This window comes from Paroedura picta, chromosome 11, assembly GCF_049243985.1.
Source record: "Paroedura picta isolate Pp20150507F chromosome 11, Ppicta_v3.0, whole genome shotgun sequence".
Lineage (NCBI taxonomy): Eukaryota > Metazoa > Chordata > Lepidosauria > Squamata > Gekkonidae > Paroedura > Paroedura picta.
The window spans coordinates 56,598,436-56,615,248 of record NC_135379.1 but is presented as its reverse complement, the minus strand read 5'-3'; the positions used below and the strand labels follow the sequence as shown (position 1 = coordinate 56,615,248).

General features: G+C 49.3%; 1 protein-coding gene across 9 annotated transcripts in view; it reads right to left on the bottom strand.

Moving 5' to 3' along the window:
* HECW1 (HECT, C2 and WW domain containing E3 ubiquitin protein ligase 1) overlaps window positions 1-16,009 on the bottom strand; it is a 237,510-nt gene extending 221,501 nt beyond the window's left edge. For 7 of the 9 annotated variants that reach the window (XM_077302971.1, XM_077302969.1, XM_077302973.1 and 4 more), the window contains exon 1: window positions 15,685-16,009. Coding sequence is in view for 8 of the 9 variants with exons in the window: in XM_077302969.1 (XP_077159084.1) it covers window positions 15,685-15,714 (30 nt within the window). In the remaining variant the exon portion in view is untranslated. The remainder of the gene's footprint in view (window positions 1-15,684) is intronic. The other 2 variants (XM_077302976.1, XM_077302977.1) reach the window with 1 other exon arrangement.
* Window positions 16,010-16,813: the final 804 nt, after the last annotated feature.

The following is a 16,813-nucleotide window of genomic DNA, read 5'->3' as shown; positions in this document are numbered from 1 at the left end:
GTCCAGTTGTGGCATAAATTCAGAATCAGTGGGGAATCCTTTTTATGACCTTCCCTAGCACTTGTTAATGAGTCCCCCTTTAAGAAAAGGTACAATTCCCTGGACTTTTTAAAGCACATTTTACTAAGCCCCACTTGCTCTTTCTTGGGTATCATTGTTCTTACGATGGGCAAAGGGAAGCATTCCAGAAAATACAAATCTTTTCCCTAACTCTTCTTGCAATCCAAGTAGACCTTATCGCCACTACTGTTGTGGGCATACTCTAGGCATAAAACGGATAAGGACTTCCCTTCTGCACCTACCCCCTTCTGCCTTTTCCACAATTAGACACATGTTCCAGACAGAAGTAAGATCTTTTCTGAAAGCAGAAAAGGCCCAGAACTGTACTAGGTATAATTTGTCCAACTATGGGCATGAATGCTTTTGGCCTACATCATATTAGTAAGTAGTGGAAAAGACTACATTTTATTCTAAGGAAAATTATTAATCTACTTTCTCATTGCAGGGCACAAAGATGAGCCTGCAACCCAGAAATTACCCCATTTATCAAGAACCGTGCTGTAGATAACTGTCACACTCTACAATTACCCACTTTATTATTTTTTCTTCATGTGGCAAAGTTATTAGCAGAACAGAGAATTATGCCTCTGCTTTCAGGAAAATCGCGAGGGTGGGACCTTAAAGGTCCATAGAAATAAATCAGGAAATCAAGAACGCTAACATGAAACCGTGACTGCTCACAGATCCCAAGAAGGAAGGAGAATTTGAATGCTTTGAAGGAGGGAGACAATATAACCAGACTTAACCATGAGTCCATCATGAAAGCTTGGCACCAAAGCCCTCAATTACCAGTCCATTCATTGGTGAAGGTGACAAACAAGCCAACTTGTGACTGAGGGCAAGGAGAATTTATTTCATGTGAGCCACTGGGGTATGGCTTTAAGCACAAGATGGAGAAGAAGAGTAGGTCTCCTACCTCCCCCAAAATGGGAAGAACACCAGAAATTAAAGCAACATGCCTACATGACCCAAATTGAGGTAGGCATGTTGGAGACATTGGGAATGACATTGTGGGTTTGAGGTACAAACTCTACAGTAGTAGTTAATTCTAACATATTTTGTCCAAAAACCAGAACATCGCCCCCTGATGCTCCTACGTTTCTTTCAAGTCACATAGGCACATCGCTAAAGTGTCATGTGTTCCTTCCTTGTTTTGGTTGTTCAAAGGGACCTGGTAACCCTAACCTTTAGGAGTCTCCAAGCAGCTGACAATCATCTTCCCTTCACTTCCCACCACAGGCACCTTGTGAGTCAGGGGGGCTGGAGCTCTGAGACAACAATGACTGGCCCAAGGTCACCCAGCAGTCCTCATGTGTCTCAGGGGCCGCAAACTGGCCAATGAAAGTCAGCACATGGCAGGAGGAGAGGGAGATACAATCCTCCAGGCAAAAGGAAGCGCTGGTAGGCAAAGGAGGTGCTCTGAAAGACAATCCTCATGTTGGACCGCCAGGAGCCACCAAAGTCTCTGTGTCATGCATGGCGTCCCCCCCCCCCAGCCCTGCCATTCCCCCCCTGCTCGGAGCCTGGACCGGGGGCCAGGGGAAGCCTTGACCAGCCGGCTCCCTTCTCCGTGTTGGCCTAGTGGCCACAGGAATGCTCCCCCAGCCGCGCCCTTCCCCCGCAATCGGCTGTGTTCCATGAGGGCCGCACAGAAGCCTCTGTCATCGTTGGCCTACCCACTGTGTCTCCTGTGGGCTGTGAGCTGGTCGGGAGGCACTGTGCTGTGGCAAATGGCAGAGGGGTCAATTGGAAGGCACAAAGTGCCTTCCAATTGGCCCCTCTGTCATCAATTCGGGGGCAAGGGGGCAATCAGCAGCACAGAGGGGCCAATCGGAAGGCGCAAAGCTTGTCAGTGTGGGGCAAGGGGCCAATCGTTGACCCCTATTTTTATCCCGGACTGAGCCCACCCCCAACCCCCCTTACTCTTTTATTTATACTGCAGAGCAGTATACAGATGGGCAAACAAGCAAGAGTTATGTTTCCACATGCTTCAGTGCCTGAAGGTCTAAAAACAGAACATGTGTTCCCCATATCCACACTGTTATAGACCTATTTATTTCAGTATTTCTCACAGTTCCCAGATTTCCCCCTTTGTTCTGCTCTCCTCCTTAGAAGAAATACCCTCGTGCATCGTAGGAGGATATTTTACAAGAGACACTGCTTGAACATCAATCTTGCCTTTCCAAGACAATGTTTACAAGCCCACAAACACTTTCTGGGAATAAGTCCACCCTTGAAAAAAAAATGGGACTTGCTTCTGAGCAGACCTGCTTAGCGTCGTTCTCAGTGTCACAGATATGCAAACCTGATATAATTGCGTGCATAAACTGCACGCTTAAAATGAATGCCTACAGTTGGAAGTTTAGTACATAATTGGGCAAGTCAATGGGCAGATTTGGAGTTTTGGAGCACAGCTGCAGCTGGGCCATATATAGCATTGAGCACTAGAGCAGTTCTTTTAAAAGCTGGAAAGAGGGACGTAACTCCATTTGCAACTCAATTACAGAAATGGAAGACAAAAGCAAATGCAATGGAAAGGGAAGTGACGGAAGTAAGAGAGCAGGATCCTGAGAGCAAATAGCAGGCTGTGGCAGCTACACCATGCAATGTGCAATTACATCACACAGGCTCACCAAATTCCAGGAGGGGCCTGGAGTTCCAGTTTATTTTCAGAGGTCAGTTCCCCTGGGGAAAATGGCCACTTCAGAGTGCCATAGCTATGACATACCATAGAGCAGGGGTAGTCAAACTGCGGCCCTCCAGATGTCCATGGACTACAATTCCCAGGAGCCCCTGCCAATGAACGCTGGCAGGGGCTCCTGGGAATTGTAGTGCATGGACATCTGGAGGGCCGCAGTTTGACTACCCCTGCCATGGAGTGTAGGGTGACAGGAAGTCCTAGAGTGACAATTGATCCCGCTAAGCTCCCTTCCTTCCCCAAATTCCACCATGCCCAGGCAGGGTCCTCAACTCCCCAGGCATTTCCCAAGCTGGAGTTGACAACCCTGTTGTTGAAAAACGTTGACCTCGAGGGAAACATACTCTAATCCAGCAAGCAGTTCTTTGGTTTTTAAGGGACAAGCACAGCATTTGTCCTGCCAAGCTAGCAAAAGTCCACATGTTGTTCTCCAGGAACTGGGGGTGGATTGAACCATCCTCCAATTAGCCTTCACTCCAATCTAAGGAGACTTCCTCCAGCTTAAATAGCTCTTCCTCCAATGAGGAAAGGTGGGGCATAAATATTTTAATAAATAAACTTTGCTCAGTGGGAGGGGCAGAAGTAGGGTCAAATATACTCCGTTGAGTATCTCTGTGGTACAAAGGGAGCACGGGGATGCCAAGAACCCCAATGCTACCTGCATAACAAACACCAATGCCATCCTCCGTTTCCTTTCAGACCAGATGATTTGATTAAAGGACTTACTTCCTCTCTTGGCTTCAGGTCACCACCGTGACTCAGTATCCAACTGCATTCCTGCTGAGTCATGGTGCTGACTCTATGCTGTAGGAGGGACATTCCATTTGCCTGATTAAATTTGCAGAAGGCTATAACCACAAACGTGACGCCTGTAGTCCCTGAACCTGAGCTGTACATATCCAACTGTAGGCTACTGACTCCAATGAGCCTTCTGGCTTCGGTTTATCCGCAAACCGACAAAAGGCTCCTGCCACATTTCATGTACCCTACTCATTGGCCACACCTCTGTGAACACATGACTACTCTTCTGTCAGTCCAAAGCGCCTGAGAAGGCACCGAGCCAGTGCAGCTCTGGACTCGTGATTGTTCCTTCCATCTCGCTTCAGCGCTGCACTCCTCTCTCAATGCCACGGGTGGCCAAACTGTGGCTCTCCAGATGTCCACAGACTACAGATCCCATGAGCCCCTGCCAGTTCATGGGAATTGTAGTCTATAGACATTTGGAGAACCACAGTTTGGCCACCCCTGCTGCTAAGAGGGCTACTCTGCACAAGCATCTCAGATGTGGCCATGTTCACTTTCCGTGATGGCCATGTCCCCACAGAGGCTTCAGCTGATTCCAAAAGCAGGAGCTAGGCTCACTCACTTGGGGCTCACTTCTTCTAGCATGCAACTCCTATGCTTCAGCATTTGCGCTGGTTACCTATCGGCTTCTGGGCCCAATTCAAAATGTTGCTTATTACCGTTAAAGCCCTTCACATCCTGACACATTCATACCCTTTTGGTCTGCATTTCTTGATACGTCCCCATGCACCCTTCACCTTCCTCAGATGACCTTTGCCTCACTGTAGTTGCCCTTTGGTTAATTTGTTCTGTTGCAGCCAGAGATAGGGAATTTTCAGCTGTGGGGCCCACGTTGTGACTAAACAAGAGCAAGAGGCACCTTCTCGCTTCTCAGGGAGCATGCAAAACTGTTTTAGTGCTACAGAGGCTTTTCTGTGGAGGGTCTTGGAGCCCTGCGGGAAAGGTTTCTGCTGTGATTTCTGCCCTAAAATGGGGGCATTGATTTTGTTGTATGGAAATTTATTGTACAGCAGACTTAATTTTACTGCAACTTGTAGTTACTCCAAGGCATCTTGAGTCCTAGATGAAAGGTGGGGCATACATGTTTTAAATAAATATATAAGTATGCCTTTGTGTGTCACAATGATTCCACTTCCATACGTTTTCTGCTACAAGTAGTGACACAAGCTGAGCTGGGTCTGTAGGAAGTTTCCAGATCACACTGAGCCAAGATCTTTTACGGTTTGGCACTCCACGCGCAAAGGAGGCCCCCTAAAAAGAAACAGGGAGGCAAACCGAGGGATAGGTCTCTGTGTGGACAAAAATCAGAGGTATCTCATGGTCACCTAAATGAATTCCAATGAAAAGACTTTGCAGCCAGCTTGGTGCAGTGGTTAAGAGCCGTGGCCCCTAATTGGAGAACTGGGTTTGATTCCCCATTGCTCCTCCACACACAGCCAGCTGGGTGAACTTGGGCCAGTCACAGTCCTCTCAGAGCTCTCTCAGCCCCACCTCCCTCACAGAGTATCTGTTGTGGGGAGAGGAAAGGGAAGGCAATTGGAAGCCACTATGGGACACTTTCAGGTAGTAAAAAGTAGGGTATAAAAAAACAGCTCTTCTTCTCTGCATCCCTACTTGGGTCAAGGAAGTTCTGTGGCTCAGCAGTAGAAGGTCCCAGGTACAAACTCTGGCTTCTCCAGTAGACAGGGTCAAGCAGTAGGGGATGTGGAAAGTCTCGGCCTGGGACCCTGGAGAGCCACTGCTGATTTCAGTAGATGGTACTGTGATGGACCAAGGGCCTGATTCAGTACAAGGCCACGTCATGTGTTCATGGGTCCCCCTAGAAAGCACTATGCGATGTGGGCACATCTACGTCTCTCCAGCTTCTGAGGCCACCCATTCTTCATCAGATCAAAGGCCTTTGGGCAAAAGAGAACAGAATTGGCCACTGCACCTCCCTGCCTTGTTACTGTGAGAAAGGGAGAGAGAAGGCTGGACCAAAGGAAGAAAAAGTAAACAAGGGAACAGAAAGAAGAGATAGAGCATGCGGGTCAGTTCTGAGTTGTAGGGCAAACAAGTTTCCCCAGCAGGCAACTCTGGCATCCACACTGTCATCGGTAACATATACAGAGGAAGAAACAAATATGCTCTGATGGTAAACACTATGTTAAAAGGTGTAGAAATGGACGGCATAGTTGTCAAGGGGAAAGTTGCCAAAACTTCATTGGGTTCCATTTCATAATAATCTCAAGTGGGGTTGGGGGGGAGGGGTTAAGACTGCCAGATCCATATTATGAAACTTTTGGATATATGGGGATGGAGTCTGGGGGGGGGGGGGACTTGGACCTCAGCGTGGTATAATGCCATAGAATACAACACACACACCCAAGCATCCACTTTCTAAAGAGGAATTGGCATCTCTGTTGCCTGGAGATGAATTGTAATTCTGAGGGATCCCCAGTCCCACCTGGAGGCTGGCATCCCTAGTGAACACACACATGGAAAACACATGAAGCTACCTTATTCTGAATCAGGCCCTTGGTCCATTGAGGTCAATATCATCTATATCAGGCTGGTAGTTGCTCCACAGTCTCCATCAGACACATCTTTCCACCTCATCTCCTACCTGTTTGTTGGGTTTTTTAAAATGGAGTTGCCAGTGATTGAACCCAGGACCCTTGGCATGCCAAAGAGAAGTTCTGCCACTGAGCCACAAGCTTGGAAAATATGTAGTTTTTGTTTTGTAACCATTATAAAGCAAAAAAAAAAAAAAGAGGGGGGATGAAGAGTTAAGATTGTCTGGACACAGTGGGTGCTTTCTGAAGTTTGTTATCTCCTTTTCCAGTCAAAGAATACTCAATTTCCCTCATATTTGACAGAATTGCACAGAATCTTATTATAAACCCAAGCTTGGTTCAAAGAGTCTTGAAATCTGAGCTGAAATCCTTCAAAGTCTGGCTAAGGTTAGGAATTGCTCACCAAACCACCTTTCTGGAGAGATGGCTACAACCAACAGAGGATATATTACATTATACAAAATGCCTACTGTTTTTGCGCCTACCCTTGCAGATTGTCCCACTACACAAGGAGTCATCGTCATCAAGAATTTATTTATCGTACAGCGAGTGGAGTGTAGCCTGGAGCTCCAAGGATGGTCTGTCATCTCTACAAGCAAGACTGTGGCTGTATTTCTGAATAAAGGAAATGAAACAGCCCACAGCACATAGGAGCCAAATAAGAATGCCTCTCCCTGCTTGGCCTGGAAAACCCCAATAACTAATAACCCCAATAACACTCTTTTAAGCACAGGGTGAAGTATGTGCAATACTATCCTAAGTCTGACACACTTAAAGATTGAAGCTTTCTTTGTGTCTATAAACAGAAATCTGTTTCAGCCCAATCGCATAAAAATCCATGATTATTCATTAAGCCTTTTATACCCCACTTTTCTCTCCAACAGGGACTCAAAGTAGCTAGCAGTGTTTTCCTCTCCTCCATTTTATCCTCACAACCACCCTGTGTGGTAGGCCAGGCTGAGAGAGACTGACTGGCCCAAGGTCACCAAGCAAGCTTTTGTGGCATAAGCAGAGGTTCACATCTGGGTCTTGCAGGCACTAATCCAACTTTTAAGCACTCCGTCACACTATCAGCCAGACTCCCAAGAGTTAAACCTGAACTCCTGAGAAGCAACAACCAATTCCACATCTGGTTCCCAGGGCAGGAAAAAATATGAGAAGAAAGCAGGGATTGTAACAGTCTCCTTTGGGTATGAGGCAGGATACAATCCTCTATTCCAGGGGTAGTCAAACTGCGGCCCTCCAGATGTCCATGGCCTACAATTCCCATGAGCCCCTGCCAGCAAATGCTGGCAGGGGCTCATGGGAATTATAGTCCATAGACATCTGGAGGGCCGCAGTTTGACTATTCTTTCCCCCCCTAGACTGACCTTGCTCTTGCCAACTGAGGTTGTAATCATAAGAACACTTACTGGAGAGTAAGTCCCAATGAACTCAAGGGGATTTACTTCTGAGTTTGCATGCTTAGGACTTCCCTGCAAGAATACACCGAGTTTGTACCAGGACCTGCTCTGAATCAGAGCTAGAATGGGATGGATCTTCCCCAGGGGAGAAGAGCTGAGTTTTGTACCCTGATTTTTAGTACCTGAAGGAGTCTCAAAGTAGCCTACAATCCCCTACCCTTCCTTTCCCCACGTCAGACACCTTGTGAGGTAGGAGAGGCTGAGAGAGCTCTGAGAGAACTGTGACTGGCCCAAAGTCACCCCGCTGGCTGCATATAAAGGAGGAGTGGAGAATCAAGACAAGTTCTCCAGATTAGAGACTGCCACTCTTAACTACACCACCAAGCTGGGGAAGGAGGATTCTCCACATTTCGGGTCTCCCAAAAGGCCTTGAGAACAATGACCATGAACAAAAGTCCCCAACCCACAACTCTGCAGGCTCTGACTAGGGAGCAAGTTGAGGCAGAGAGCTAGAAACCCCCCAACGAAGCAATCATCCACCTCCAGAGCCCCAAGAAGAAGTTGGTGCATATATGCCACTTTTCTCTACCCAAAGGAGTCTCAAAGTGACTTACATTCGCCTTCCCTTTCCTCTCCCCATGACAGACACCCTAATAGGGAGGTGAGGCTGAGAGAGCTCTGATATTCCTGCTCAGTCAGAACAACTTTATCAGTGATGGGTGAGCCCAGGGTCACCCAGCTGCTGCATGTAGAGGGGCAGGGAATCAAACCCAGCTGGCCAGATCAGAAATCGGCACTCCTAACCACTACACCAAGCTGGCTCACCAACAACCAAGGTGGCAAGAGGCCACAGCATAAGCCTAAACAGATGGAGGAATGCACACCCTACAGCCCAAGGGATCCAGTTTCAGACCCCAAGCTCTGTGGTTTGGCAGGGCCAAATCCTCCACTTAAGCACACATGAAGTGAGGCCACCAAGTCCTACAAGAATCCTCACTGGGTGCATGACCTTCATGGCTTCAGTACTATCCAGACTTCCAGGCTGGCCCAGTCAGGTCTGTTACCTGCTTCCCCAAACACTGGGCTGATCTGGTGGACAGCGCTGGTGCTGATCTGGCCTCCACCCTCAGCCCAAACACAGCCTGACAGCCCTGAATGGTTTTCAAAATTGAGTGGGGCCAATAGCATCATGCTCGCCTTGCTCAAGTGGTGATGGAAGAAGCACAAGGGGAAGCCAAAAGCCACAGCTTACAGGGGCATCTCTTGCCAGCCGCTGATTTGCCTTTCTAATGGATTGGCAAAACCGGACACCTCTCTCAAGAACAAATAGGGTTGTCCAAGTGCATCATGTCCTAACCACAGAAAGGCTGAAAATCTCCACAGATGACTCACCAAACCCATTAGGTGGGCATTTGGATGCAATTTGTTCAACACAAGGAAGAGGATTGGGGCTCCTAAGGAAGGTGGCCAGGGTTCCATTCTAATTTACACAAAACTCTTGTCGGTTTGCTTTGATTTGAAATCGGATTGTGCAGCCCTTTGGGACCACGGTTCTTCTGGTTTCCACTTCTAAATTGGCCCTAACACAGGAAGAGTTCTGACTGCAAAAGCATCTATTGCTGGCCTATCGATCCTGCGGAGATCAAAACCCCATTGCCTGATAAACCCAGTGTTCCTATTTTGCCACTGAACTCTATCCATTTCGGAGCCAGTGCTAAAACAAAACAAATCATCCAACACACAGGTATTTCAAAGACCCACTTTATCCTGTATGCTTTCATATGGGAGTGCAAACCCATTTCCCCTCTTTTTGCAAACAATGTACATGCTTAAAAAAAACAATAACAACAACATCTGCACATAGTTTGTGCTGGTCCCCTTCCAAAGATATTTATGCATGCATGCGCGTATGCATGCATGCATACATGCATGCATGCGCATATGTATGCATGCATGCGTGTATGCATGTATGTATGTATTTACTTACTTACTTACTTACTTATTTATACAACCCTTCCCTATGGCTCTGGGCGGTTTACAGAAAACATTTCAGAACATTTACATGGAACAGTATCAGTATCAATAACAGTATCAAGCACCTGGCGCCCAGCCTCTCTCCAGAACCTTCAATGCTGAGAATTCTCTACATCCATAATCCATATCTGAGTCTTGCTTGCTTTCCCAATTTCTGGCACCTAAACAGCAGGTAATTTTTTTTAGAAACAGTGGGGTTCACAGAGATCGTTCTAAAATCAACTTCAAACAATCAGCCATCTGCCTTTTAAATCAAATAGCCTCTTTAATTGTCTGAATACGTTGGAACCCTCAGGATAGATGCCTTTTTCAGAAGGAAATGTACGCTAGCATAAAACAAACGTAAGTTTCTGTTCACTCTTAGAAACCATGGCTTCTTTCAATTTCTCTCTTGAACTCTATTGCAGCAACAAGCCAGACTCAAAATGAATGGGCGTGCCACAGCCATGATTGAAACTTCCAGCTGATTAATCAACCAAACCTTTGATCCAATTAAAGCTCACTGCCCTAAAAGCTAAATCCTAATAATCTGAAGTTATAGCACAACTCGAAGAAGCGGCATCTCCTCTGACCACTTGGCCACAGTGATCCATGCAACAATCACTTCCAGGTTAGACTTCTGTAATTTGCTCTTCTCAGGCCTCCCCTTGGCTTTGATTTGGAAACTGCAGCTGGTACAAAATGTGGCTGCGAGGGTCCTCGCTAAGACACTATGGAGGGCCCACATTCAGCCGCTGCTTTGTCATCTGCACTGGTTAACAGTCTGCTTCTGGGTCAAGTTTAAGGTATTGGTATTGACCAGGGGTAGTCAAACTGTGGCCCTCCAGATGTCCGTGGACTACAATTCCCATGAGCCCCTGCCAGCAAATGCTAGCAGGGGCTCATGGGAATTGTAGTCTATGGACATCTGGAGGGCCGCAGTTTGACTACCCCTGGTATTGACCTTTAAGGCTATACGTGGCCTGGCTCTCACTTATCTGCTTGGTTACTCTTCGCTCTACGGGCATGAATTTACTGGTTGTCCCAGGACCCCAGGATATCCACCTGGCCTCAACCCAGGCCAGGGCCTTTTCGGTCCTGGCCCCAATTGGTGGAATGAACTCCTGGAAGAGCTGAGGGCCCTGCCAGAGTTGTCAGCTTTCCGCAGGGCCTGCAAGATGGAGTTCTTCCGCCAGGCATATGGTTGAGGCCAGGGTGGAGTCCTGGTGTTTTCACTGGAGGATTCCCCCCCCCCATGCCTATTTAGGTCTGGCTCCTCACTCCCAGTGGAGAAAACTTGGCCCTCTGGTTGAACAAGGAAGGGGAGGGAGGGAGGGGACTGGAGATCAGATATGTTGAGTAAGAGATGGCCATCTATATATTTACCTATTATTGTTGTAAGGGGTGTTTTATGAGATTTTATTGTATTTTATTGTTTTTATCTTGTATGAACCACCACGAGACCACTGGAAGAGTGGCGGTAAAAAAATCAAATAATAAATAATAGAAATGCATTTTAGTGGCTTTTGTAAATTAACTCAAATATAACTAACCATGGCTTTAAATGTATACTTTTCTTCTTTGTGGCATGTTGTTGGTCAGTTTGTATCTGACCTCACCTTTATGCAAGCCAACTGTTCCCAAAATGTGTGCTGTGACAAACTCAATAATGAACTCACCCTAACAAGCAGGAAGCACACAAAAATTGCCTCTCTAAGAGAATCCCTTTTCATTGTGCCTCAGCTGCCTGTAATTTGGGGAATTCTGTCCTAAGGAGGGACAGATTCAAATGGGTAGCCGTGTTGGTCTGAAGTAGCACAATAAAAGAGTCCAGTGGCACCTTTAAGACCAACAAAGATGCATTCAGGGCGTGATCTTTCTAGTGTAAGCACTCTTTGTCAGACGAAGAGTGCTTGCACTCAAAAGCTCACGCCCTAAATAATTCTAAGGAGGGACAGTTTCCTTTCTTTGCAGATTCTTGCTTGCATCTAGAAAATTGGCTTTGGAAACACAATATTCTTGGTAGCTACTTATTTGCTTCACATACACAGTTTTCGGCAGGTACTTTTCTCCCTGCCAGTGAGGCAGCAGAGAGAGAGAGAGAGAGGTTCACGTGCAGACGTCAGGAACATTATTATAAAAAGATATTGGTTTAAGTGCACTTCCCAATAGCAGCGTGTTTTATGTTAATGCTTAAGGAAAAAAAATATTGTAATAGCTGTTTGGAAGATTTCTGTGTTCTATCGCTGTTTGACAAATGGCGCACAGCACAGAAGACGAAATGGAAATATTAATGGTTGCAGAGACTGATCTTGAAAAGGCCATGAGAAATATATATGTTATAAAAAAACAAATGGGTAGCAAGAGAATATCTGCAATGTCAGAATAAAAACCTGTTAGAGATTAATCAGATGCATGGTGAAACCCATACTCTTGTGGCTGTGAGATCTTTGTTGTGCCGGGGAAAGATCCATCAGAGGGACTAGCACAGGGAGGAGCAAACTGTGGCCCCCCAGATGTCCATGGATTACAATTCCCATGTGAATGCTGGCAGGGGCTCATGGGAATTGTAGTCCATGGACATCTGGGGGGCCATAGTTTGCTCACCCCTCAACTAGCAGGTTGACTTTGGGAGGGGCATGTATTTAGCGCAGTCAAAAGCATGAAATCTTCCTGGTTCCCAGTCTGTGCCCCAGTCGTAGGCAGACTTACTCTAAAGTCAGCAGGTTTGGGACTGCCACCGCAGTATGGTTCTTCAGTCTCTAACCCCACTTTTCTTTGGACGTTGGTTAAGAGCGGTGGCCTCTAATCTGGGGCTTGATTCCCCACTCCTCCTCCATGAGCAGCCAGCTGAGTGACCTTGAGCCAGTTACAGTCCAGTCAGAGCAGTTCTCACAAAGCTATCAGAACTCTCTCCACCCACCTCACAGGGTTTCTGTTGTGTGGAGAGGAAGGGAAGGCGATTGTAAACCACTTTGAGACTCCTTCAGGCAGTGAAAAGCGGGGTATAAAAAAGAACTCTTCTTTTCTTTGGAAGGCGAAACCAAACAACATCTTCTTTTCTGAACTGAAACCGCCATTCCAAACTTCCCTCCCCTTCCTTAGAGCAGGAAATGCTTTGGGAGAGCCTGAAAAGCATAATTTGTGGACCTTCAGGGAATTTCCATTTGCAAACAGCTGCCTCTGGTGCAGAAGGAGATTTGGCTTGGCACCTTCCCACATTTTGTGGTGGGCATCCCCTCTCCCCATGGGAGCCAATTTCTGATGATGCTAACTACCCATTCTCAAAAGTGACTCTTTAATCTGAAACAAGGGTTTCCAAACTTTCTACCCTTTTCACGTCTCCTTTGTCACCTCTTGGTTAGAACTTCGTCACCTCTTACAGGGAATGCCTTCTAGGTTTAGGCAAGCTCCACGTTGCACAGAAAAACTGGTTGTGCAAAGGCTATCCATCTTCCTAACAAGGACCACTACCCTTCGCTAATAATCTCCAAAGGCGTTCCAGGGCTCCTGGTAATAATCTAAAAACCAGGTCTGAGACGACTGCCCCTTTTATACCAGCACATTCTCTGGCAAGATTTTAAGCAGCCATGCATACATATACAGAAGAGCTGGCGACTGTCGAGAAGCCCAGAGGAAGCATTGGTTCCAGGGGGTAGTCAAACGGCGGCCCTCCAAGATGTCTATGGACTACAATTCCCATGAGCACCTGCCAGCATTCGCTGGCAGGGGCTCATGGGAATTGTAGTCCATGGACATATGGAGGGCTGCAGTTTGACTACCCCTGGGTTAGCCTGTATAAGCTTAAAGGAACCTTGCTTCTGGTATCTGATAATCACCAAAATAGTCACAGGTTATATATGTGTAATGAAAACACATGACAGGCAACCCCTATGGGGATTAAATAGGTGCATTCCCTGGAGAAGAGAGCACAACCATTTGCAGTGCATGTTTGACCGTTTCTAGTGAGAGACTGGTAAACCAAGGGGTTTTGCACTGCTTGGCCACACGGAGAGGTGATCAAGCCCAGAGAGGCAAGTCCATCTGAGGCTGAAGCAAAGACCTGTGGTTGTGTCCGGAACGAGCTCCATGCTAGAGAATCACTCAGCTGATAGAGAGTGTCCTGAAACATTCTTTCCTATTCCCTTTGGATTGTGTACCCATTGGCACCATGTAACGGATTCCTCCATAATTACATCTGTAGACTCTCCCTGTGTTTCTTTCTCTCTCATCAAATCATTTGACCTCAAGGGAGTGTGCATCGGGGTCATGGGAAGTCCAGACACTGACCATACAGGAAGCTGCCTTGCTCAGCAGGGCTGCTGTATCATGTGCCTCCAGACCATACCTTTTGCCTGCCACCCCCCCCCCCACTGCACAAACAACAACACAATGTCCTTGACAGAGGTCTCCCCTCATCCATCCCAGATGCTGCCCTGGAAGTGTGCTAGGAGACCAAGGCAGGCACATACACAGAAAGCACAAGAAAAGGCCCAGTTCCCTTTGCCAAAGTTATCCAACCTTGATCAGTACTCATCTTCTTTCAAACGGCTTTTGACTCAGACAGGAATTTGCAATTAAATCTTCATTCCCCCCAAACAAAACAAAACAACAGGGGAAAGTATCATCACTAGCTAATCTCTTTTGGGAATTCAAATAAAAGCGTAACCAGATTTTTCTGATGTCTTTTCAAACCACCCACGGGATTTTGACTAAAACGCGCCACTCGCTGGTTCCGATCGCACTCAGAACGGAATAAAAATAGTCGCTGTGCTATTCAGAAATGACTGTACGAGTATCTCAGGGACGATGGCAAAGACAGGTAGAGGCAGCAGCCAAGACACATACTGAGCTGTGCTCCATTTCTGTACAAAATACACACACTGAGAGAGCGGGGAGGGGGGGGGAGAGAGAAAAATGATAATCCCTTCTTAGTGGAAAATCCAAATTTTCAAATGAATCCCCAAGCTAAAATGAATTACTGTAATAACCGGAATCCTTGTATGTTCGCCACTCAACAAAGGCACAGATGACCACCTGCTATGCTACATCTTCTGGGCAGCAGTGTTTGCTCTCTCTCTCTCTCTCTCTCTCTCTCCTGTTTCTCCACTACCGCTCTCTTTGGAGCAGGGATGTGCCCTGCTGAATCCGACCGGCAGATTATTATAAACACGGGCAAAAGGGGAGCCGAGGCAGCATTCTCCTTCCAGCCCGAGCGACTGCCGCTGTACGGCACCTCCACACTTCTGCTGAGTGCAGCACAAGCGGCGGTGCCTCTGCAGTTCTGCAAAGGAACAATGTAAACAGCCAGGCCGGTGCCAAGGAAATCATGGCTTTCCTTTGACCAAATGCCACACACGGTCACCAAAGGGGCAGAACGAACAGGAACGCATGTGCTGCGTGCGTGTCCGCTATGCAGCTAGGGAAAGGGTTTGTTTTTTTAAAAGGGGGGGGGTTTAAGCCGCATCCACAGCTGCGCCGCTGCTCTTTTAAGTTGCAGCCCTTCCACAGCTGCGCCACCACCGCTCTTTGAGGCGGCAGCCCCGCCACTGCCTCCGCGCAGGACTCAAAGGAGGTGTCTCCTCCACCTCTCCGGGGTAGTCCAACTGCGGCCCTCCAGAGGTCCATGGACTACAATGCCCATGAGCCCCTGCCAGCGAACGCTGGCAGGGGCTCATGGGCATTGTAGTCCATGGACCTCTGGAGGGCCGCAGTTGGACTACCAACACAACTTGAAAACAATGCCCCGGGGGGAAGGCGAGGAGGAGGGAGGCTTCTGGGAACCCTCGGGGCTGAGGATCTGCTGCACTGACCCGGACCACGGCCCGCGGACACGCGCTCAGCGCCCCGGCCCCCCGTCGCGGGAAGGGAAGGGGCGCCCCAAGAAGACCCCCTGGAGAAGCCACCGCGTCCTCGGCCCTCGCCGGCTTCCCCTCCGCCCCCAGGGCCGGGGAAGGAGCCCTCCGGGGCCACTCTGCGCTCAGTCCCCCCTTCTCCCCCCCCCCCCCGAAGTCTGAAATGGAGACCCCGAGGAGGACAGGGCTCCCGGGAAGGCCCATTTCTGCACTCCTGGCCGTGCTGCTGCCCTTCAACCTGGGGGGGCTGGGGGCGCCGCAGAGCAGCCCCCCCCCCCGCGCGCTTCAGGCCTTACCTGAAGAAAGCCGGGCTGGGCGCAGAGCATGCTCGGGGGCCGGGGGCGTTCGTGGCGGCGGTGGCGGCGGCGGCGTTGGCCCAGGCGCTAGGTCCCCCACGTGCGGCGCATGGCTCCGGCCGCCCGGCGTGCTGCAGCCCAGGGAGCGCCCTGGCGCCTCCGCTCGCAGCCGGCCCAGGAGGGCGCCCGCCAAGCCCCGCCTCGCAGGCCACGGAGCGGAGGCAGCAGCAGCGGCGGCGGCGGCGGCAGCAGCAGCAGAGCCAGACGCCGCGCAAGGATGAGCAGCAGCAGCGGCAGCAGCGCCGCCGCCGCTTCTCGCCGCGCTCCGCCCCTCGCCCGGGACCCCCAGGCTGCGAAGCCAACCACGAGGCGGGGCTCTCCCCTCCCCTCGCCGCTCCGCCCTCGCCCTCCTCGCGGGCCGCTTGGCCAAGAAGGAGCATCACCGCCGCTGGGAGCCCCGGCCCAATTGGCCGCGGCAGAAATGACCCCCACAAGGCCTCCCTCGTCGCATCCAGGCCGGTGGTCTTGCGCCGCCCCCTCCCGCCTTCTGCGCAGCCACCTGGGGGGACTCAGAGTGGCCCACCTCCTCCTCTCCTCCTCTGGTGTCCCCACCACAAGGCTGTGGGGTCTCTCCGGGCGGGAGAGTGTCACCGGCCCAAGGTCACCCGTCAAGGTGCAGGGATGGGGACTTTGGGGAGCATGGGTGTAATATCGAAGGCCGTTGTAGAAGTGGCATCTCCAGCCTTTGCCTTTTCACCCCAGCGCAAGGTGCATCAGAGGCCCTGAAGTGGCCCCTTACGGCAGGGGTAGTCAACCTGTGGTCCTCCAGATGTTCATGGACTACAATTCACATGAGCCCCTGCCAGCGTTTGCTGGCAGGGGCTCATGGGGATTGTAGTCCATGAACATCTGGAGGACCACAGGTTGACTACCCCTGCCTTACGGCATCTCCCTTCTAGCCAAACAGGCGGAAGGACATCGAAACGGGCCAAAGCTTGCCTGCGTTCGGGAATCAATAAATCCGCTAAATAGTTTGACCACACCGGCTTTTTTGCCGTTCCTGAAGGGATGACATTTTGATGCAGAATTCAAGTTGATCGTCCCAAATCCTTTGCTCCATTTCAGGTTT